This window comes from Chiloscyllium plagiosum, unplaced genomic scaffold (genome assembly GCF_037043375.1).
Source record: "Chiloscyllium plagiosum isolate Xiang-an unplaced genomic scaffold, Cpla_swu_hap1 HiC_scaffold_13, whole genome shotgun sequence".
NCBI classification, from domain to species: domain Eukaryota; kingdom Metazoa; phylum Chordata; class Chondrichthyes; order Orectolobiformes; family Hemiscylliidae; genus Chiloscyllium; species Chiloscyllium plagiosum.
The window spans coordinates 65974892-65999422 of NW_028270151.1; the positions used below are offsets into that span (position 1 = coordinate 65974892).

Here is a 24531-nt window from a genome sequence, read left to right on the forward strand (position 1 = left end):
GGTTTACACCATTAATCCTTAGCATGAGTACAACCTAACTTCACTCTGATCTGAAGTTGGATGTAAAATATGTTCGAACAGTTGAACAGATTGCCTGAGCACTCCATAAATAAAAGAAAGTGGACACAGTCATGTGCATCTTTCCTCGCGGTTAAAAGGTAACTGCTTGGCAAGCAGAGCTATGGGGCAGGTACAAAATGCGGAATCCTCAGAGCTTGTTCCTGGCAAGAAGAATAAGAACAGGCTTTGTTGGATGTCCTCCCCAGTTATAGTTGCCAAACTCAGATTGATGCACTAATATGAGCACAGCACTAAGCCAATGCAAGGCAAGTGTGATTGATATCAAGGCTCAATTCTTTTGATTATTACTTATGAACAACACCTAGTAAGTGCAGGAACAAGCAGATGCAACTCTTTCAGTTAACCTATTTTGTATTGATGCCATTAAGAAGGTCTTTTCATCTCTCCTCTACAAATTGATAGGCAGCTTGAGCTTTTGGGCCTTCCAGTTTTTGATTCAAAGCTGAAACTGAGTGAAGTATTAGGTCACTTCAGACAGTAATTAAGAGTCAACCACCCACCATGGGACTACATCATTTACAGACCAGACTGGTTAGGGGCAGCAGGTTTCCCTCTCAAAAGAACATTTAGATTCTCCTACACCAAAAAAAAATACTTTGACCATAAGCCCTTTCTACATACAGCCTTGCTTAAAACAGAAGAACTGTCAAGTTGAAAACAAATTCAAAGTAAATTTTAAACTCAAAAGATAATTGAGCAAACTATGACTGGTGCTCTCCGTATGAATCACAAGTGATTTTTTAATCTTCCGGTAGCAATATTATCATAACCATAACAGTACAGCATTGCATCAGACAGACCTCATTTCTTTCAAACATCCCACAGCATATTCCCGCACATATTGGTCTGGATAGTTGAAGTCCAGCAGTTCTAATGCCTCCCTTGGTGCTATTTTGGTCCATATTTGGAGTAACGCTTGGAGCTGCACCAAAAGATCAAAAATCAGGTCATTAAACTATTATTATAACAGCACTACTCCCCAACTCCTAAACCCAACGTACCAAATTTCAGCAGATAATCCTGTAAACAAAACAGGGAATACCATACACGCAGTAATATTAATTAGGTTAGACAACAGACAAAAATAAGGAAAGTCCAGCATTTCAGCAGGGACTTAAGAAAACTAATCCCAAAGTCTGACCATCTTTCACTTTCTTGTTGCTTATCGTGGACTTAGCGTGAATTCCAGCATTGGCTAACTTTTCTTTCAAATTTAAAAAAAAAATGGACAACACATGTGGCTGATTTAAATGATCACCATGCAAAAGTAAAAGACTTACCAATTGAAAAGGAAGCTCAAGGTCATGATTGGAACTGCAGTGACTGGCTGCATGGTTTGAGTGTGCAATTGGGAGGCTTTGTTTTAGGCAGTGGTCCTTTCCAAGAACTCTCTGTTGGGTTGCATATAGGTCTGTTTCTTGAATTCAGGTGGTGCTAGCTGCCTCAGGGCAAACCAATATACAGAAGTGGCCTCGTATGTGAGTTAGACTCTGTATGTATGCAAGAAAGAGGCTTGATATCTGTCTCAGCAGTGAACTCTCGAAAACAAGCATCACCTTCTCCTCTGCTGACTATGAGCAATTTGAAAGCCATATTTCTCACATTACAACAGTGACAACACTTCAGCAGTCCATAATTGGTTGCACATCATTTCTGGATGTCCTGAGTTCAGAAAGGTGTCATATAAATGTAAGTTTCTTCAACAGACCAATTCTCAAAACTCGCTCTAGGTTCAAATCTGCACCAGGCTTTGACAACACATTTTGAGACTTCTACACAGAGAACCTATTGAGAAACAGTCTCTTCCCCTTTTGCAAATCACTTTTTGGATGGTTCCCAAGTACTGCTCTGTACAGGGGTGGTCTACTATATCACTGTAAAGATTAAAATCAAATTTTGCTTCTCTGTCATAACCAAGTTACAACACGAAGACAAAATGTGTTTCACTGTCAGTAAAATTAAGTGTGCATATGCGTAGTACATAGATAACTGATCTAAATCAGTCCTGTACAAAATGTAACCACTTCACAGTCCAATGTGCAGATCCTTACACGCTGTATGCAATATGTACACTAATTTTTTCCAAATACATTTAAATTGAACAGGAGTCTGCTAGTCGAGACTATGTGATTTAATCTCTTACTCTCTATTAATGACAGAAGGAGGCCAACTGATCTGTTATCGTACCTTTTTAATTAGACGACAAGCTTCGTTTTTACAAGTTGCAGCTGAGACCGTCTCTCACGCAGATTGACGTAAATGAGTTAAGTGAATGAATTAAACAAACAGATATTGTTCCAGGGTTAAAACAGATAATCATCATTGCTATACAAACCTCTTGTACAAATAGGTCAGCCAGCCTGACTCTGAGCTATACCCCAGAAATTCATCTTTGGGAAATATTACAATTTTTCCAAATGAAGGTACTGTAATTATACAAGCGGAAAAGCAGTATACTAACAACATAAAAAGCTAACTTCCATGGGGATCATGTTAAGTGTTGCAACTACTTTATCCCTGTTTTTGGTCTCAGTATGGGCCCCTTCCTTCTCAGCCCTGGACATGTACGAACTCTTTTTCTGAAGCCACCAATATTATTGCAATACTCAATATCTCAGAGTCAGGAGGTAGGTCACTGCCATCCAAATTTAATTGATTATTGTATTTTTAAACTTTTCAGTACAGTTGCCTTTGTGAATATAAGTAAAATGAACAGGGACACTGTGGCAGGGCCGGAGTGGGGGTGAAAGTGGTGATGTAGGAACATAATCAGATCGAAAGCTAACCTTGGAGAACAAATCTTAAAGAAAAAGCAAAAAGAAAGGTTACAAATGGCAGCTGAATCCTAAGATCAGAATGCTTGTCCATAATCACTCATCAGCTATTTATAAAGCATAGACTAGACTTTCGTAACAGATGTTTAAATAAAACTTACTATTGATGGACTCCAGAGGAAGCAACATGAGGTAAGAATTGTTTTGGCACTGGGACACTGTGGTACCATCAAATTTAATTATTATTAGGAATAACAAATAAGAATTTTTAATTTGAAGAATCATCAGAGGGTTTGCATTTTTTGCATGCTCCTTTGGTGCTTTTCTATCTTTCTATGCACAAGATGATAATGTCAGAAGGAAGGTCATTGTAGCATGGTGCTCCCAAAAAGGACAGAATAAAATTGGGAGTTTCATTTTTTGAATTGCTTATTTATGGGGAATAAAGTGTTACAACCATTCCAGTTCTAACACCTTAGAAGTGTATTTTTAAAAATCACATTTTCAAAATGTTCCAAAAGAAGCAAATAAAAAGAACCTAAATCTATTCAAATTTTCACTGAAGTTCATGACTTAAACTATTTACAACAGAGCATATAGTCCAGGTTGCAAGTTTACCATGTGAACTAAACCACAGAATAGTAAGTTCCTAGTTTGGTTCCAGGGTTACTCTATGCTCATTGTCAGTCAGCATAGCAACACTATACTTGACTGCAATGGCCTAGAGTTCAGGAGAGGCAATGAACAAATCAAAGACAGGCCCAACTGTTCCTAGCTATATAGAGACTGACTGGGCAGGTGAGGTTATATATTATGGCAGAGGGAATAAAGCAGCTGATTATTTTGTAAATGGAGAAAGACTGCAGAAAGCTGAGAAGCGGAATTTAGGAGTCCTCATTCATGAATCACAAATGGCTAGCATCTAAGTTGAGCGGGTCATGGGGAAGACAAATTGAATGCTGGCCATTATTTCAAATGAGAATGAAATACAAAAGTAGTGGAGTTTTGCTATGATTGTACAAAACACTAGTCAGACCACAGCTGGAATACTGTGAATAATTTTGGGCTCCTAATCTTAGAAAAAGATATACTGGCATTGGAAGCAGTCCAGAGAGGTTCACAAAACTCAAACCAGGTATGGATGGACTGTCTAATGGGGAGAGGTTGAGTGGATTGGGCAAGTACTCATTGGAATATAGAAGAGGGAGAGGTGACCATAGGAAATTCTAGAAGATTAATTATGGACATCATAGGGTAAATGCAGAAAGGTTGTTTCAATCTGGTCCTAGATTCTCTCATGATATCAGAAGAAGAGGTTGCACATTTAAAATAGAGATAAGGAGGAATTTGGTGAGAAGAGGGCTGTGAATCTATGGAATTTTTAAATCACAGAACAGTTGAGGCTGGATCATGAAATATGTTCAAAGCGGAGAAAGGCAGATTTTTAAATTGATGAGGGAAATCAAGGGTTACGTGGCAAAGTCAGGAAAGTGGAGTTAAGGATTCTCAGATCAGCTGTGATCTCACTGAATGGCACAGCATATTCAATGGGCTGACTGGCCTACTTCTGATCCTATGCCTTATGGTCTTATGGAAAGTGCAGGCATCATGTGATTTGAATTTTCATGCCTACCCATGTTAAAATAATTTGCCAACAATTATTATTTAAGCTCAAAGGTGGCATTATTGGCTGGACTTGGTGCTCACTGGCAAAGAGCCACCCAATCTTTTGACTCTGCTTATCTAAAAAAAGAACCACCAAAATAAAAGAGCGAGTGACCTCTGTGGAGATTCTCTCTTTCCCAGTATTTGTTTGAATCTGGCACCAAATCAAAAGGAGCTTCAGACATCAAAAAACCACAATACTATCAAGCAAGGTAAATAGCCAATCACATTAACGACTTCTACAGACAGCAAACCTGCAAATAAATTGCATTGATTATTATGCACTCAACAAAATAAAGATTAGGATATGCATATTCAAATCACATGATGCCTGCACTTTCCATAAGACCATAAGGCATAGGATCAGAAGTAAAAACAATGACTGCAGATGCTGGAAACCAGATTCTGGATCAGTGGTGCTGGAAGAGCACAGCAATTCAGGCAGCATCCGAGGACAGGCAAAATCGACGTTTCGGGCAAAAGCCCTTCATCAGGAATAAAGGCAGAGAGCCTGAAGCGTGGAGAGATAAACTAGAGGAGGGTGGGGGTGGGAGAGAGTGGCATAGAGTACAATAGGTCAGTGGGGAAGGAGATGAAGGTGATAGGTCAGGGAGGAGAGGGTGGAGTGGATAGGTGGAAAAGGAGCTGGGCAGGTCGGACAAGTCCGGACAGGTCAGGGGATCGAGTTTCTGGAGGTTAGAAGCTAGGATGAGGTGGGGGAAGGGGAAATGAGGAAACTGTTAAAATCCACATTGATGCCCTGGGGTTGAAGTGTTCCGAGGCGGAAGATGAGGCGTTCTTCCTCCAGGCGTCTGGTGGTGAGGGAGCGGCGGTGGAGGAGGCCCAGCACCTCCATATCCTCGGCAGAGTGGGAGGGGGAGTTGAAATGTTGAGCCACTGGGCGATGTGGTTGATTGGTGCGGATGTCTCGGAGATGTTCCCTAAAGCGCTCTGCTAGGAGGCGTCCAGTCTCCCCAATGTAGAGGAGACCGCATCGGGAGCAACGGATACAATAGATGATATTAGTGGATGTGCAGGTAAAACTTTGATGGATGTGGAAAGCTCCTTTGGGGCCTTGGATGGAGGTGAGGGAGGAGGTGTGGGCGCAGGTTTTACAGTTCCTGCGGTGGCAGGGGAAAGTGCCAGGATGGGAGGGTGGGTCGTAGGGGGCGTGGACCTGACCAGGTAGTCACGGAGGGAACGGTCTTTGCGGAAGGCGGAGAGGGGTGGGGAGGGAAATATATCCCTGGTGGTGGGGTCTGTTTGGGGGTGGCGGAAATGTCGGCGGATTATTTGGTTTATGCGAAGGTTGGTAGGGTGGAAGGTGAGCACCAGGGGCGTTCTGTCCTTGTTGCGGTTGGAGGGGTTGGGTCTGAGGGCGGAGGTGCGGGATGTGGATGAGATGCGTTGGAGGGCATCTTTAACCACGTGGGAAGGGAAATTGCGGTCTCTAAAGAAGGAGGCCATCTGGTGTGTTCTATGGTGGAACCGCTCCTCCTGGGAGCAGATACGGCGGAGGCGGAGGAATTGGGAATACGGGATGGCATTTTTGCAAGAGGTAGGGTGGGAAGAGGTGTAATCCAGGTAGCTGTGGGAGTCGGTGGGTTTGTAGAAGATGTCAGTGTCAAGTCGGTCGTCACTGATGGAGATGGAGAGGTCCAGGAAGGGGAGGGAGGTGTCAGAGATGGTCCAGGTAAATTTAAGGTCAGGGTGGAATGTGTTGGTGAAGTTGATGAATTGCTCAACCTCCTCGCGGGAGCACGAGGTGGCGCCAATGCAGTCATCAATGTAGCGGAGGAAGAGGTGGGGAGTGGTGCCGGTGTAATTACGGAAGATCAACTGCTCTACGTAGCCAACAAAGAGACAGGCATAGCTGGGGCCCATACGTGTGCCCATGGCTACCCCTTTGGTCTGGAGGAAGTGGGAGGATTCAAAGGAGAAATTGTTAAGGGTGAGGACCAGTTCGGCCAAACGAATGAGAGTGTCGGTGGAGGGGTACTGTTGGGAACGTCTGGAGAGGAAAAAACGGAGGGCTTGGAGGCCCTGGTCATGGCGGATGGAGGTGTAGAGGGATTGGATATCCATGGTGAAGATGAGGTGTTGGGGGCCGGGGAAACGGAAGTCTTGGAGGAGGTGGAGGGCGTGGGTGGTGTCTCGAACGTATGTGGGGAGTTCCTGGACTAGGGGGGATAGGACAGTGTCGAGGTAGGTAGAGATGAGTTCAGTGGGGCAGGAGCATGCTGAGACAATGGGTCGGCCAGGGTGGTCAGGCTTGTGGATCTTGGGAAGGAGGTAGAACCGGGCAGTGCGGGGTTCCCGGACTATGAGGTTGGAAGCTGTGGGTGGGAGATCTCCTGAGGTGATGAGGTTCTGTATGGTCTGGGAGATGATGGTTTGGTGATGGGGGGTTGGGTCATGGTCAAGGGGGCGGTAGGAAGAGGTGTCCTCGAGTTGGCGTTTGGCTTCAGCGATGTAGAGGTCAGTGCGCCAGACTACCACTGCGCCCCCTTTGTCCGCTGGCTTGATGGTGAGGTCAGGATTGGAGCAGAGGGATTGGAGGGCTGCGCGTTGTGAGGGTGAGAGGTTGGAGTAGGGGAGGGGGGTCGACAGGTTGAGGCGGTTAATGTCCCGGCGGCAGTTGGAAATGAAGAGGTCGAGGGCAGGTAATAGGCCAGCGCGGGGTGTCCAGGTGGATGCAGTGTGTTGGAGGTGGGCGAAGGGGTCCTCAGAAGGTGGGCGGGAGTCCTGATTGTGAAAGTAAGCTCGGAGGCCGAGCTTACTTTCACAATCAGGACTCCCGCCCACCTTCTGAGGACCCCTTCGCCCACCTCCAACACACTGCATCCACCTGGACACCCCGCGCTGGCCTATTACCTGCCCTCGACCTCTTCATTTCCAACTGCCGCCGGGACATTAACCGCCTCAACCTGTCGACCCCCCTCCCCCACTCCAACCTCTCACCCTCACAACGCGCAGCCCTCCAATCCCTCTGCTCCAATCCTGACCTCACCATCAAGCCAGCGGACAAAGGGGGCGCAGTGGTAGTCTGGCGCACTGACCTCTACATCGCTGAAGCCAAACGCCAACTCGAGGACACCTCTTCCTACCGCCCCCTTGACCATGACCCCACCCCCCATCACCAAACCATCATCTCCCAGACCATACAGAACCTCATCACCTCAGGAGATCTCCCACCCACAGCTTCCAACCTCATAGTCCGGGAACCCCGCACTGCCCGGTTCTACCTCCTTCCCAAGATCCACAAGCCTGACCACCCTGGCCGACCCATTGTCTCAGCATGCTCCTGCCCCACTGAACTCATCTCTACCTACCTCGACACTGTCCTATCCCCCCTAGTCCAGGAACTCCCCACATACGTTCGAGACACCACCCACGCCCTCCACCTCCTCCAAGACTTCCGTTTCCCCGGCCCCCAACACCTCATCTTCACCATGGATATCCAATCCCTCTACACCTCCATCCGCCATGACCAGGGCCTCCAAGCCCTCCGTTTTTTCCTCTCCAGACGTTCCCAACAGTACCCCTCCACCGACACTCTCATTCGTTTGGCCGAACTGGTCCTCACCCTTAACAATTTCTCCTTTGAATCCTCCCACTTCCTCCAGACCAAAGGGGTAGCCATGGGCACACGTATGGGCCCCAGCTATGCCTGTCTCTTTGTTGGCTACGTAGAGCAGTTGATCTTCCGTAATTACACCGGCACCACTCCCCACCTCTTCCTCCGCTACATTGATGACTGCATTGGCGCCACCTCGTGCTCCCGCGAGGAGGTTGAGCAATTCATCAACTTCACCAACACATTCCACCCTGACCTTAAATTTACCTGGACCATCTCTGACACCTCCCTCCCCTTCCTGGACCTCTCCATCTCCATCAGTGACGACCGACTTGACACTGACATCTTCTACAAACCCACCGACTCCCACAGCTACCTGGATTACACCTCTTCCCACCCTACCTCTTGCAAAAATGCCATCCCATATTCCCAATTCCTCCGCCTCCGCCGTATCTGCTCCCAGGAGGAGCGGTTCCACCATAGAACACACCAGATGGCCTCCTTCTTTAGAGACCGCAATTTCCCTTCCCACGTGGTTAAAGATGCCCTCCAACGCATCTCATCCACATCCCGCACCTCCGCCCTCAGACCCAACCCCTCCAACCGCAACAAGGACAGAACGCCCCTGGTGCTCACCTTCCACCCTACCAACCTTCGCATAAACCAAATAATCCGCCGACATTTCCGCCACCCCCAAACAGACCCCACCACCAGGGATATATTTCCCTCCCCACCCCTCTCCGCCTTCCGCAAAGACCGTTCCCTCCGTGACTACCTGATCAGGTCCACGCCCCCCTACGACCCACCCTCCCATCCTGGCACTTTCCCCTGCCACCGCAGGAACTGTAAAACCTGCGCCCACACCTCCTCCCTCACCTCCATCCAAGGCCCCAAAGGAGCTTTCCACATCCATCAAAGTTTTACCTGCACATCCACTAATATCATCTATTGTATCCGTTGCTCCCGATGCGGTCTCCTCTACATTGGGGAGACTGGACGCCTCCTAGCAGAGCGCTTTAGGGAACATCTCCGAGACATCCGCACCAATCAACCACATCGCCCAGTGGCTCAACATTTCAACTCCCCCTCCCACTCTGCCGAGGATATGGAGGTGCTGGGCCTCCTCCACCGCCGCTCCCTCACCACCAGACGCCTGGAGGAAGAACGCCTCATCTTCCGCCTCGGAACACTTCAACCCCAGGGCATCAATGTGGATTTTAACAGTTTCCTCATTTCCCCTTCCCCCACCTCATCCTAGCTTCTAACCTCCAGAAACTCGATCCCCTGACCTGTCCGGACTTGTCCGACCTGCCCAGCTCCTTTTCCACCTATCCACTCCACCCTCTCCTCCCTGACCTATCACCTTCATCTCCTTCCCCACTGACCTATTGTACTCTATGCCACTCTCTCCCACCCCCACCCTCCTCTAGTTTATCTCTCCACGCTTCAGGCTCTCTGCCTTTATTCCTGATGAAGGGCTTTTGCCCGAAACGTCGATTTTGCCTGTCCTCGGATGCTGGCTGAATTGATAGGATCAGAAGTAGGCCAGTCAGCCCATTGAATAAGCTGTAATATCAAACAATTCTTTAAAAGTATATCTTCTAATAATGTGATTTTTTTAAAATTAAAATTTGGCATTACAAAACTATAACATTAGTTTTCCTGAGGCTTAAATATTCTTAAGGTTAGTTCATGACAAAATTATGAACTTAATATACTACTAACAACAATTACATCTCATCCATAAAAGTTATGGGGTGCTTCCGATATTACTGCACAAAATCGCAAGCTAATGTCAATTTCCTAATTTCTGATTGAAGTCTTTGCAGATGGTAAACAACAAGCCCAATAATGAAACACAAATTTGCATGTTTAACTTCCCATGCAAAGATTTCTGAAGTTGCTGTCTGTTTAAGGGGTGAAATGACAATGAATGCTGCTAGTTTTGGTATTAAGTTGGGATATGTGGAAGGGCGATAGGGCTGAGGTGGTAATGTCACTGAATGAGTAAACCAGAGGCCTAGGACAATGGTCTGGAGACAGGGGTCTAATTCCTGCCTTGGCAGCTGGTGGAATTTAAATTTAATTGACTAATATAAAAATGTCTGAAATTGAAAGTTATTAAACTATCATCGCTGTATAAATAAAGGCCAATCTCGTTTACTAATCTCTTTCAGGAAAGGAGGGATTGCTGTAATTGCTGGTCTGTACTATAATTTTTCTTATCCATTTACAGGATGTGGATGTCATCGACTAGGCCAGCATTTATTGCCCATGCTTAAACACCTTTGAGAAGGTAGTGGTGCAGCAAACACTAGACAAGTCACTTCCATTCCCGATGTTCCGATTATCTCCACTGTCTAAAGAAAATTTAATACCAAGTGAGAAAAATCTGTTAATTAATTTCCTAGTTCCATCCACAGTCAGGACAAAAAAAATGTAAATCCTCAGCCTGAAATTTCACCCCTGGATCATTCCTGTGAGTTCAGGAGAATCCAGGCCTGTGAAAACAGCCCGAGAAATTCCAAAAATACTGAGTAGTTTGTTTATATTTCCCTGGTCATTCTTTTCAGATGGGAGACACAAGCCAATGAACACAGCCACCAGGGTGGGTACCTGGCATTGACAATCACAGGTCAAAAGGTCAACAGGAGGGGTGTTTTGACAGCAGGCCAGTGTATATTTCTGCATCTGGATCAAATTTGTCACTTTAGAACCACCATAGGTTCTCTAAAGTCAAGGAAGCATGGATTGTTTTAATCAAGAACTTTGTAAAATTTGGGAGTTTTGGGAATAAAAGATTAAAAGTAAATGTTACAGTTGTATTTGGGACACATACACATCTTCGGGCATTCATTCTAAAATTACAAAACACAAGAGATGAACATGCAAGGATGGTGAATGTAAAAACTATAAAGGTTCACAGAGCCAAGCAATGAACTGTAACTGTTCAAATCTTGTTGCACCCTTACACTAGGGTTTCACATAACCTCAATCCTGCTGAACTGAATGAGATTCTCCAGAGAAGGGCTGCCTAATGGATTATGTTCAATATGTAAACAAAATAAGGTGGTTGAAGCGTTCTTATTTTCTCAGCTAATTACTCGCAGTTATGCTCTACAATATGTTTCCGTGTTGAATTACAGAGAATCCCTGCAGACAGATGTCCAACCCCTCCCCCGTTCTTCCTAGAATTGGAGCCCCCACCTACTGAGTGATTGTTTTCCTCTACCCCAGAGATCCTACATGGGTTACCTAATCTGCTAAGAGGGGAGCTCCTTATCTGGACATTTAATGAAAGTCTGCTGCTGACTAGTGAAACTGGAGATCATCCACTAAACAGAACTCTCCAGTCTCTCCTGCTCCCATTCCCTACAAAACTGCTCAATGGAGCCCTTTTTCATTCCTCCTGAAGCAGAGGATTGAGAAACCGCATTTTCATGCTGTTAAAGGTTATTCACTGCAAACAAAAGCTCACTTTTGATAAAACACAGCTCACCAAATTGAAATATTTTGAACAGCCCATTTCTCAGGGAAATTATAAAATAGAGGTAGGGAATCATGTTTTATACTTCACTACCCAACCACAGAAGCCCCTCTAAATCATACAAACTTGGAAGTGGAATGGCAATTTAATCCAGGGAGGTAACGACAGTTGGTGACTTGGTCACTTCCTCTCTTCCACCTCCATGTCTGCAATGGGAAGGCCTGTGTACAGCCATCACCAGGTGAGGTCCTTAAATGGACAATTAATGTTCGAGTAAGGGCCTCTTGCACCTTTACTGGTATTAATCCACTAAGGGGTGGGCCTGTTGGCACACGGAAATGTGATAAACCTGTGTGGGTTAATTCTTGTCTCCTGGGAGGGGAAATCCCTTGCTCAAAGGCATGTTGTATGCTCTGCCAACTTGTTAAATTTCTGTCCCTCTCCCTGCTTAAAATGACCCACTTTATCCACCCAAATCAACAAGCAGCTCAATATGCAACTGGGATTTGATCTAATTTGGCTTCCAGTTATGAAGGTGTGTGTGTTCACGCGAGTGCGTAGGAGGCAGGAGCTATCTAGAAGGGAAAGCTGTTTGGGGACAGTCAGGGAAGCTTCTTTTGAGTATCTATTCTAACACCACAAAGGAACTCAAATCAGGAAGGTGGACAATTAGTGTGGAGAGATAACAAAAGTAGATGTTGATACACTGACGTTGTCCATTGCTGAGGACATTGTGGATATGGTGTAAGCTGGCATTTTTGAAGTATGGCTCCTATGGACATCAACAGCATCAATTATTTTATGTTTAGCCAATTTAGATATTTCTCCCTCCCTTTCATAGGGACAGATAAATAATTGAGCAGGATTTTCCCAGCCTGCCGAGATCCTCTTCAAATGTGGTTCAGGTATAGAAATAGAGGTGGTTCTGGAACTTCTATTGTTGTCAACAGGCACTGGTTAGCCAGTGTTGGCTTAAGCAATGGGAAGAGAGTGATGAAATGTCAATGCTTCACATTAGCCAACCAAAAGTTCTGCCAAAAACTATTCCAGTGAGGCCTGCACAAGTTTGATCTGCACTTCAGAATCCATACTGACTGGATCATTCTGAGCTAGAAACATCGATGAGGAGACTGAGCATTTAGTCTCAGATGGCAGTTGAATTGGCTTTTATTATCACATTCCTTTACAATGTTTTTAGAACAATGCAGGACTTTAGATTGCATAACGGTCAGGCCTGCTCTAATTCGTACACTACATGAAGGTTGCACATTGCCTCAAACTCAAATCAGTGATATCAGGTTTCTGAATTTCAGTCAGAATTTGAAAATTGTGCAACTTATCCTTATCCACACGGGGCTAATTTTAATTTCCATTTACAGGTGTTTCAGACAGTAGCTGAATATGGCCTTGAGTACAGGCATTTCTTTGATAACGCAATATTCACATTCCTGTGCAACCCCACGCTATACAAAAATTGTACAATACAAATAACACTTAAAGTGTTGGTGATTACAGCCAACACGTTTTATAAGTTTGCATTTTAGCAACAGCGTTCCCTATTCACCAATCGCATTACAGCCAATTCACATTAACGAACAACATGTTATAGCAGAACTTGACTGTACCTACACATTGATCTGTTCCTATTTATGAGATGCTCGACAATGATTTCAAAAAAGCCAGGAAGCTGGTGTGCAACAGCTCTCCTTAGAACTAGCAAAAGCCCTTTTTTACTTCACGGCAATTGGGGTAAGATGTTGGTTCCCCACACTTCCTGGATGAACTGCTGACTGGAATTGAATACCCAACGGAAAACTGACTATCAGAGAATCATAGAGCTGCACAACATGGAAACAGACCCTCTGGTCCAACTTGTCCATGCCGACCAGGCATCCTAAATTAATCTAGTCCCATTTGCCAGCATTTGGCCCATACTAAAGTCTTCCTATTCATATACCCATCCAGATGCCTTTTAAAATGTTCTAACTGCACCACCTCCACCATGTGGTCTTGACAGCTCATTCCATACACTCACCACCCTCTGCATGAAAAAGTTGCCCCTTAAGCCTCTTTGAAATCTTCCCCCTCTCACCTTTAACCTATGCCCTCTAGTTTTGAGCTCTCCTCCCTAGGGAAAAGAAAAAGCCACTTAGCTATTCCCCCTTGTGAGCTTCCCACAAGGGTTTCTCCATGGTCAGCTGTGAATGTCACTGTTCCCTGAAAAAGAGCAAAACCATAACTAGAAGTGTGGAGGCCCTGGCATTTGTGAAATGGGGAAGAGCATTTAAAATGTATCTAACCTCCTTCTGATCGCTTTGCTTCCTAATGTCTTTCAAGTCCCATTTTTGGGTTGACCCCTGCCACGACTTCATTCTTTACCACTGGCGCATTTAGTTTTTAAGCTCTGTACAACGTTGAAGGTGTGAATAGATGGTGACTACTGTAACTATGGAATATGCTAGGCATGAACGCAACAATCACCTGAACCTTGACAACTACAGTGCTAAGACTGTGCCTGACGATAACTCATTGTATTTTTCAAACAACAGCTCTTGTGCTAGGCAATTAATTCCAATATTATGTGATTTTGGAGAGTGAGCAGCATTTGCAACTATCCAGCTGTAAACATCAATGCCTGCAACATCACATGATTTTCACTGGGTTTCAATTACAAATGGGAAGTAAACCTCTGAAAATGGATTCCTTCTGCAAAGTGTAATGCAGGCTACAGGAGTTCACAAGTGAACAAGCACAGAACATTCAAGCACAGCTATCACTGGAGATTGGAACGTGCCTTCAGTTCGACCCAGTCTCATTAAGTACCTTATTAGAAAAGAAAATCCAGATTCGTCACACCTCAACAATTTTCATTCCATCTTCCTCAGCACAGAGAAGGTGATTATGAAGAGCTTCGAGAGCTTAGCAATGGACAATTAATTCCACCCACCCAGATTGCTTTCACCAAAAGAGAAAATGCTAGAAAATCTCAGCAGGTCTGGCAGTAAGGAGAGAAAAGAGCTGACGTTTCGAGTCTAACTGACCCTTTGTCAAAGCGTCCCAGATTGCTTTGCTCTGTACAATTTGCCTGCTGTCACAATAGGTCCATGGAAAACACCATCATCCCTGGTACATCTGGGTAACAAGGACACCTACATCAGACTCCTATTTATTGACTTTACCTCTGCCTTCAATATCATACTTTCATCCAACTCATCTGAGACCTAGAACTCTGCTCCCCTACGAGCAACTGGATCCTCGAATTCCTGATCCACACATTACAATGAGTAAGGATAGGTGGCAACTTCACAATAATCTTCAACACCAGTGCCCCACAAGACTGCGCACTTAGCCCCTTACTGTACTCCTTAAACACTCACAAATGAGCAGACAAATTCAGCTGTAACTTCATTTACAAACTTGCTGATGACATTACCATAGTGGGTCAGATCTCAAACAACGAGTCAGAGTATAGCAATGAGACAGACAGCTTAAGGGCAGGGTGTAAAGACAACAATCGCTCCCTCAATGTCAGCAAAATAAAAAGGAGATAGTCATTGACTTCAGGAAACAGAGTGGAGGACACGCCCCTGTCTATATCAAATGTGTTGAGATGGAGGTAGTCGAGAGCTTCAAGTTCCTAGGAGCAAAAATCACCAGCAATCTATCCTGGTCCATCTATATCAACACTGCAATCAAGAAAGCACACCAAATATCTCTACGTCCTCAGAAGGCGAAGAAAAATCAGCATATTCACAATAATTCTTACCAATTTTTATAGACATATCATAGAAAGCATCTTATCCAGCTGCATCACAGCTTGTTAAGGCAACTGCTCTGCCCAAGACCACAAGAAATTTCAGAGAATTGCGGAAACAGCTCAGTCCATCATGAAAACCGGCCTTCTGTCCATTGACTCAGTTTACACTGCCCACTGCTTCAGGAATGTGGCCAACATAATCAAAGACCCCTCCTACCCCGGCTATGCTCAAAAGTTTGAAAATATGCTCCAACAGATTCAAGAACAGCTTCTTCCTTGCTATTATCAGACTTATGAATAGACTTCTCATGTATTAGAATTGATCTTTCTCTGCAGCATGATAATCTGCATTCTATTCTACTACCTTGATGTACTTATGTAAGGTATGATGTGTCTGGTCAGCATGCAATTCAATATTTTACACTGTACCTCAGTATGTGTGACAATAATAAATCAAATCCTTACTGATTTGCAACTTCAAGATGAGCTCTCCCAAAGCTCATGGAAATTATATTGTGAGAGAATATCCGCTGTAGTCTAAGGAGGCTATTCAGCCAGGAAGGGCACCACATTTAAGTCAGATTCTGTCCTCTCATGTGTGCATACCCCAGTAAAGGCATTAATAAAAATAAAAGTAGGAACTCTGGCTGATTTTTCCTTTGAGGAAAACTGTAAACCCTCTGCTAATAGCATGGTAGTTGCAAAACTATCCTCCATTTTAAAGAAGGAAACATTGCATACACAATTATCTGTACTCACTAAAGGTTATAGCCAATTTGCTGACTGTTACCAGCTTTTATGTTTAAATAGTTAACTTTACATTGCTTCAGTTATAAAGGATGGGTTATATAGACTGCAATGAAAACATCTCAGCAGATCAGATAGCATCTGTGGAGTGAATCAGTTCACGTTTCAGGTTGAGATGTCCTTTACTAAGGATCAAAACAACCCCACTACATTAAACGCTGCTTTGGGTGGAGCCAAGAAACACCTTTCACACAAAGGGTGATAGAAGTGTGGAATCCCCTGTCAAACAGCTATGAAGGCCAGGACAACTTGCAAAACTGAGATCGCCTCATCCAGATTTGTTAAGGATATCTGGGAATATGGATCAAAGACAGAAAAACAGAGTATAATTAAACAGCTATGATCTAATTGAATATGAAATAGGAACAAGAAGCCTGGTTTCTGGTTACCATTAGTTTGGCAGTTTAATGATTTGAGTGATGTTGAACTGATCATCTATAATAAAACACTTCTGATTGGAAAATAAACTTGCGCAAATGGGTGGTGTCAAGCAGACATCAAAAAGGTTACTAAAGCTATGCACCATTTTGAGTAATCTTAATTAACACCAGAATTTTCAATATAGATCAGTGGCTTAAATGATGGGTAGTTGATCTGTCCAGAACAGGAAAGTCTAATTTGACAGTTTTGCTGAGATACTTGATTGCCATAGGGTAGCAGTAGATGGCCCATTGGTTTCAATACCCCAGAACTGGAGGAGAGATAAAAGAATAATAAGTCTGGATTTCTGATCCAGATTTCCAGTAAATGGCCCTGACTAAGTGAAAGCATTAGTCAATATTGACTGAGGATTAGATTGGCGTTAGAAGGCATTAGACATTCTGGGAGCTTATTAAAGAGCCCGAACCATTTGGGAGAGCAAAAGTGCATCTGAAAAAAAGGAATCATTGCCTCATGTGAGAGTAAACAACTGACAGAAAGAGGAGAAAAAGCAATAACTGCAAAGCTAGATGCTGACCAACTCTTAGATGGATATTTGATCATTTAGCACTTATGCAGAAAAAATGTATACGATCTTATCCAAAATCCTGTTGCTACATAATACTTTCTGTTGACTCAAAGTGGAATACTGTTACCCTAAACCTACTGGGATAACCAAACAGAAAATGCAATTATACTATACTTGCTAATATTGGAGATTAGTAAACTGGAACACGGGTACAAAGGGCAGAATTTAATCCAGAAAATGTCTTGCCTGGAAAGCCCCACATTACCTCCTGTGGGGCAGGCCTATCATATTAAGTACCAATCAGGCCCTGGTCAGCAGTAAGCCTTCCCCAGGATCATGAGGCCCAGGAGCGGGGGAACTGCCAGCAAATTAAAGGCTAGCAGCTCTTCTCTGTTAATAGCCCCAACAAGAGAGCAATGGCAGGAATATGGGCCCAGCATCAGCAGGGGACCAAAGCCTCAGAGAGTGGGGGTACAGAATAAAGGGTCAGAAGAGGAGTGTTCTGAGTGGACTCCATCTCTGACATTCCACACTTTCTTAAGTTGGCTTCCTAGATCAGGCACAACACCCTACCTCTAACAATTTGTTTCCGAGGCACTCCACTTGATAGCTATCTTGCCGTCTATTGGCTGAACTCTGGAGAAGGCAGAATGAGGGAATAAATAAAAGCTCCAGTTGGTGACAGGGCAGGAAGATGGTCTGCGAACATTAATGTGCCAGACGTAATTGGGACAGCAGCAGTAAGGCAAGATTTTCCCCATCGTACACCAAGTTCACCTCAGGGAGGACATTAAATTCTATCCAAGGATTCTGTCTGCAAACATTCCCAATTAGGATCCAACTTTATACAGCATGCCATTGGCCATCTACAGCAAGAGGCTGTACTTCAAAAGTGCAATAAAAAATTATAAATCATTGATCTGGACGGTTTATCAAGTGAATAAGTAGAAAGGAAGCGGTTAAAAACCAGAGACACCAATCAAAAGACAACAAAACTAATAAATTGTGATCATTTTATTAGAAGAGAAAGTTACCCTTTAAGATTTAGTGTGGAACTTTCTCAGTGATCCAAAACTGCAGTATCTTACAGTAAAACATTTCACACAGTAGTTTCCTGTTATTGTCACTTTCGTGTTGGCCAGCCAAATAAAAAGTGACAAGAAGGAAGGAGGACTGCGGGCAATGCAGTTTTATCTTGAAGAAACAGTGAAGATCAAATGCATTTTTATTTAAAAAGGCAGCTATTTTTTGAGCGATGGGTTCCTGTAGCACTGTCCAATTGTGTTTGTACTACTTTTGTGAGAGATCTGCAATGACCTAGACCTTAAAGTTTTTATGCAAGACAAGAAAGCAATGGCTAGGCATTTATTAAAATGAGATCAATGTAAGAAAATTTAAAATAAACTAACAAGAGGTTGGTGTGTTGCACAAAGAAAAGAGTGCAGGGGCAAGTTGTATATATTGTTCAGAAAAAGTGACATGGTCCCAATGCTTAAAAAAAAATTGTATATTACAAATTGCATGCAATTTTGTAGAGGCCTTCTCCAATAATGTTGAAGTTTCGTCAGCTGTGATGTTCCAATTTTAAGGCACATGTTTCAGATGGAAAACATATTTCAGGTTGACACCTCATTGCAGCACAAAGGAACAGAGGCAACACTGTCAGAAGTGTCATTCCTTAGATAAGACAGGAAACTAAGGCTCTGTGTTCTCTGCTGGACGGAAAGGTATCATGGAGCTATTTGAGATAGAGTTCCCCTGGTACCCATCCAACATTTCACTCTTAAGCAAAACCATCAAGTGAACTGGTCACTTATTCCTTCACAACTTTTTCTGACTTGCTCTATATCAGTTGACTACCCTGTTTAACCACATTACAGCTACATTGCATTGACTGTGAAGTGAGTTGTGGCAACCAGATGTTCAACATACGTGCAAGTTATAGCTTTCATAAGCTAGTTAAGTAATCTCGAGCTGCTTTCATTTGTCAAAATATTTTTTGTGGGTTTCCCATGTTCATCATGAATAATGTTAACTTGTCTGCAGCAGTGATTAAACACACTCCTGCTCCATGAACTTTACATGAGATAAAGGAAAGGTCACACTACATTCCACTCAAATCCTCCCAACACAGCAGTGGTAATGCAGTGATGGGGAGTAGATGGGGAAAGTCAAGTAAATGGGTGAACAGAGATTCATTTAAAAAAAAAGCACTACAATGCAACATTTAAATGAAGCACAACAGCGGAAATTCATTACACTATTTTTACATACCATTAGAAATAGTGGTTTTTCATTCCAGACACCAAATTATTAACAAACCTGAAGTGAGAAGCCAAGTTTGATAGCCATACCTGTGCCACATCTTCATGTTTATTCCACTTCACTGAGAGAAGCAGCTTGGGCAGTGACTGAGGAAAGTTTTCACGACAATCATATCGTAGGGTCCATATTAAATCCATCTCATTTTCACACAATTGTGATAATGGATCTCGTTCCATGATTTCTCTTAACTCAATATGCAACTTCTTCCATCCTCGACCCTGAATGACAAAATGGTTACCAGTTACTTGCTTAGCAATGCATGAAAGGTTATCTGAAGTGCAAAGTGAATTGTTTTGCCAACACTGACTTTTTTTAAAAATTTAAAACCTTGAAATTTCGCACAAGAGAATTGTATTTCAACATAGGAAACCAGGATTCTAAGTAAACTTCACCTACAGAGACAATCATGATGGTGTGGCCTGGTTTGTTCCAGCAGGAAATGGGGTGCCTTCCTGCCTGGAGAAGATGCCATTAACATATCATTGTTTCTGCTATCAGCTGACATTGCTATGAACTCTCCCACTAATGGAGAGAAAACAACTACACAAAGAGCTGTAAAATTCTACCCACTTTTAAATCAAGTATTTTTAGTTGTATGTTTTTGGTGAGTTATGCTTAATGATACTGATCAACGGGGTGGCACGGTGGCTCAGTGGTTAGCATGACAGCCTCACAACACCAGGGACCCAGGTTCAATTCCAGCCTCGGGCAACCGTCTGTGTGGAGTTTGCACATTCTCCCAGTGTCTGCGTGGGTTTCCTCTGGTTGCTCCGGTTTCCTCCCACAGTCCAAAGATGTGCAGGTTAAGTGAATTGACCATGCTAAGTTGCCCATAGTGGTAGGTGCATTAGTCAGAGGGAAATGGATCTGGGTGGATTACTCTTTGGAGGGTAGGTGTGGGCATGTTGGGCTGAAGGGCCTGTTTCCGCACTGTAGGGAATCTAATCTAATCTAACAGGGTACTTTTCGTTCGTGGCCTGCACTCTCAATATGCAGCAAGGTAAATGGACAACCTAAAGATTTCCACTAACTCGAACAATACCACTTTGCCCTCACCTCACAAAAGCACTCCGAGCTGCACCAAATTGCCTTGTTCAATTTCACACACCAGGCTCCTCATCTATTCACTCAGCTTCTTAAAGCTTGGGTGTCTTCTGGGGACATGCATCACCCAGTCTACAGCCTACAATTGAATGAGAAATCTTCTCTCCTTCATTTTTCAACCTTTCTTAGTTCCAGTCTCACCTTACAGAGTGCAGCTAAAGCAACTTCAGCAGTGTATGCATCGTTATCGCTGGAGCTTGAGGAACTGTGCTTGTCCCTTGTTTATATGCTGTCCTCAACGATATCGCCCAAAACAAATGGTAGAGGCTCCGCACCACTTCTCAACGTACAAAATAAAATCCATCTGCATCTCTCCATGACTCTCTCAGCAGCTCCAATATCTGTCGTTTATGCTATTTGGCTGAAGTAATCTGCTGGATGACCCGTAACTGACATCAGGAAGACCAAATGCATCTTTTTTTTTTAATATCTCAGCCTCAATGTCTATTCCTTCACCATTGATTCTGCTCCCCTTCTCCAGCCACTGTGCTTGTTGCATCAAATGTTGGTTGAGTTTTTTTGAAGAAGTAACAAAGAAGATTGATGAGGGCAGAGCAGTAGATGTGATCTATATGGACTTCAGTAAGACGTTCGACAAGGCTCCCCATGGGAGACTAATTAGCAAGGTTAGATTTCAGGAATACAGGGAGAACAAGCCATTTGGATACAGAACTGGCTCAAAGGTAGAAGACAGAGGGTGGTGGTGGAGGGTTGTTTTTCAGACTGGAGGCCTGTGACCAGTGGAGTGCCACAAGGATCGGTGCTGGATCCTCCACTTTTTGTCATTTAGATAAATGATTTGTGTGCGAGCATAAGAGGTATAGTTAGTAAGTTTTCAGATGACTCCAAAATTGGAGGTGTAATGGACAGCGAAGAGGGTTACCTCAGATTACAACAGGATCTGGACCAGATGGGCCTATGGGCTGAGAAGTGGCAGATGGAGTTTAATTCAGATAAATGTGAGGTGGTTCATTTTGGGAAAGCAAATCTTAGCAGGACTCATACACTTAATGGTAAGGTCCTAGGGAGTGTTGCTGAACAAAGAAACCTTGGAGTGCAGGTTCATAGCTCCTTGAAAGTGGAGTTGCAGATAGATAGGATAGTGAAGGCGGCATTTGGTATGCTTTCCTTTACTGCTCAGAGTATTGAGCACAGGAGTTGGGAGGTCATGTTGCGGCTGTACAGGACATTGGTTAAGGCCACTGTTGGAATATTGCGTGCAAATCTGGTCTCCTTCCTATCGGAAGATGTTGTAAAACTTGAAAGGGTTCAGAAAAGATTTACAAGGATGTTGCCAGGATTGGAGGATTTGAGCTATAGGGAAAGGCTGAACAGGCTGGGGCTGTTTTCCCTGGAGCGCCGGAGGCTGAGGGGTGACCTTACAGAGGTTTACAAAATTATGAGGGGCATGGATAGGATAAATAGACAAAGTCTGAGGTGGGGAGGGGGGTCCAGAAATAGAGGGCATAGGTATAGGGTGAGAGGGGAAAGATATAAAAGAGACCCAAGGGGCAACTTTTTCACGCAGAGGGTAGTACGTGAATGGAATGAGCTGCCAGAAGATGTGATGGAGGCTGGTACAATTGCAACATTTAAGAGGCAATTGGATGGGTATATGAATAGGAAGGGTTTGGAGGGATATGGGCCGGGTGCTGGCAGGTGGGACTAGATTGGGTTGGGATATCTAGTCGGCGTGGACAGGTTGGACCAAGGGGTCTGTTTCCATGCTGTACATCTCTATGACTCTATGATGCCTTCAGCATCTAACGTGACCCTTAACCTTCTGTTTTAATCTTTAGCCTTCTGTTTTCTCCTGATTAAAAACTGCCCACTTCTATCTTCATCTTGATTTCCCACTGCTGAAGGCCTCATATAACTCTGTCACTGCCAAGAATGATTATTCCAATACTTTCCTTGCCAGTTTCCTATTTTCCATCATCTTTTAAGCTGAAGCTCCTCCAAGCTCTCTTGTCCAGATACAAACTCACATCAAGCCCTGCTCACCTATCATCTCTGTTCTTGCTGAACTATACAGATTCCCAGTCTTCAATTTAGAGTATCCAGTTTTAAATTCTTATCCTGGTATTCATTCATTGTAGCTACACAACAGTACATGTATTTGCTGTGGAATGTGAAGCTCAAAAAAAAATCTTGCTTTTAGAGCCCCACACCCTTCCTGGCAAAGGGAACACATCCAACTCGTCAGCCTGTTCTGTCTGACATTAATTACTAGAAAGACCATAACAGCAAGAAACAAAACCCCACAGAAAATAGAGTCTGAGTCTAGGTCATGACTCCTACGTACTATCCAGTAACCACTGGCTGCAGTGCTTGGATGGCACTGAATTAGACATCAGAGATTGAGTGAATTAAACAGGGTATTAAAGGGCTGCTTTTACTGCTGTCGTTGATTTTATGATAGATATTACAGTTCAAAAAAGTGCCTGTGAAAGATAGATGTCACATTGCAATCCACTCAGGGGTTTGAAAATGATTATTTTTTAAACATGGAAGATTTCATGTTGCCTTATTTACTATTTGCCTTCCTTAATTCACTTTACTCGACAATTCTACTGCTTTGATTGCAAATCAAACTTGAATTATTAGGGTTAGAAAGAAGTAGCATGTTCAGTGTTTGCTTGCCCACCCTGTTCACCTTCAGAACGTCCCCTTTCAAAATTACCAAACATTTTTGTGTTTCAAATATAGACAATATAGACATAGAGATTAAATTTGATTTGATTACATGATGTGAATATTAAGATCACTATAAAGCTACATAATTTGCATTTATTGTAATCTCTTAATAAATGACAAATCTACAAAGATTAGATGAATTTTATTTGTTAAATTCGTGTCCAAATAATACTGACTGCATGAAGTACCTATTAAATGGTCAGTACCAGCTCAGGAATGTTGATGTTAATGCAACATTATTTTGATATATAAATAACAAGCACTAGATGGCAGCATAGTATACTCTAGCTCATTCTTACACATGCATTATACTTACTGATGTGCTTAGTGTGTCATTGCTTCGTGCAATCTCTGCTGCCTTCTCCAAGATCTTTTTTTAAAATGGAGGAAGGAGAAATAAAATATAAATTGAAACATTCACACCACAAACACTTTAGCTTTATCTATACAGCAATCTAAACACTGAGCAGGTTTCAAAGATCTGTCTCAAACATAGAAGACAATAAATTTTACGACATCAGCTCACTTGCTTTCTTCTCAGATTCAGATTTTTCCCACAATCTAATGAAATGGCACAAGCTTACAAATAAAATCTTTACCCCCTACGCCCGTGTGTTACGATCAAGGAAGCACACCATTCAACGTCGATGGCAAGTCACGAACTGGATCCATTAGGGTCCATGATCAGTTTCTCTCTTTCCACTAACTCTGCCAAACCTGCTGATTATTTCCAGCATTTTCTCTCCCTCTCTCTCTCCCAAATGCCTAGCACCTGCAGTGTTTTGTGTGTGCAGCATTTAAGGACACACTTTTCATTCTCCAACTTTTTAGCTGTTTATGTTACTATTGCTGTATTCACCAGTGTAACTTAGAAAAAGACATTTAATTATGCAGAAATGATCAGCTATTACACCTGGCCTTTGTGGTTTTTAAACGAAAGATTTACACATAAAATGTTGATATTGTTCTCTTGCTCTTCAGATAACAAAAAGTAGATACCCAATAGAACAAAGAAAGAACTTAAAGGGCATTTTTTTCCCACCCACACTGGAGGAATTTTCAGATTTTCAGTCTGGGCTATAATCTGATAAAAATAGGTCATCTTGGAATCAAAAGGGTGAGATCTGGGCAGGTCAGATTATCTTTACCATCACTTATCAACCCAGCATTGAAGGTTAAATGAAGCATGCTTCATTGTTACTTAAAATATTACAACATTTAAAATTAGATTAAATTGATATTTTGAAAGGAAGCAAATCAAATGAGGTAAAAAGAAATGAGAAAATGGGTTTATGCCAAACCAGCTAG

The 24531-nt window shown here is 43.2% G+C and overlaps 1 protein-coding gene across 2 annotated transcripts in view; it reads right to left on the bottom strand.

Annotated features, from left to right (window-relative positions):
- Window positions 1-24531, bottom strand: part of pik3cb (phosphatidylinositol-4,5-bisphosphate 3-kinase, catalytic subunit beta) — a 196201-nt gene that overhangs the window by 50825 nt on the left and 120845 nt on the right. For both annotated transcript variants that reach the window (XM_043702026.2, XM_043702027.2), the window contains 3 exons: window positions 23540-23593; window positions 19452-19640; window positions 882-1003 (listed from right to left, as the gene is read on the bottom strand). In XM_043702026.2, coding sequence (XP_043557961.1) covers window positions 882-1003; window positions 19452-19640; window positions 23540-23593 — 365 coding nt within the window. The remainder of the gene's footprint in view (window positions 1-881; window positions 1004-19451; window positions 19641-23539; window positions 23594-24531) is intronic.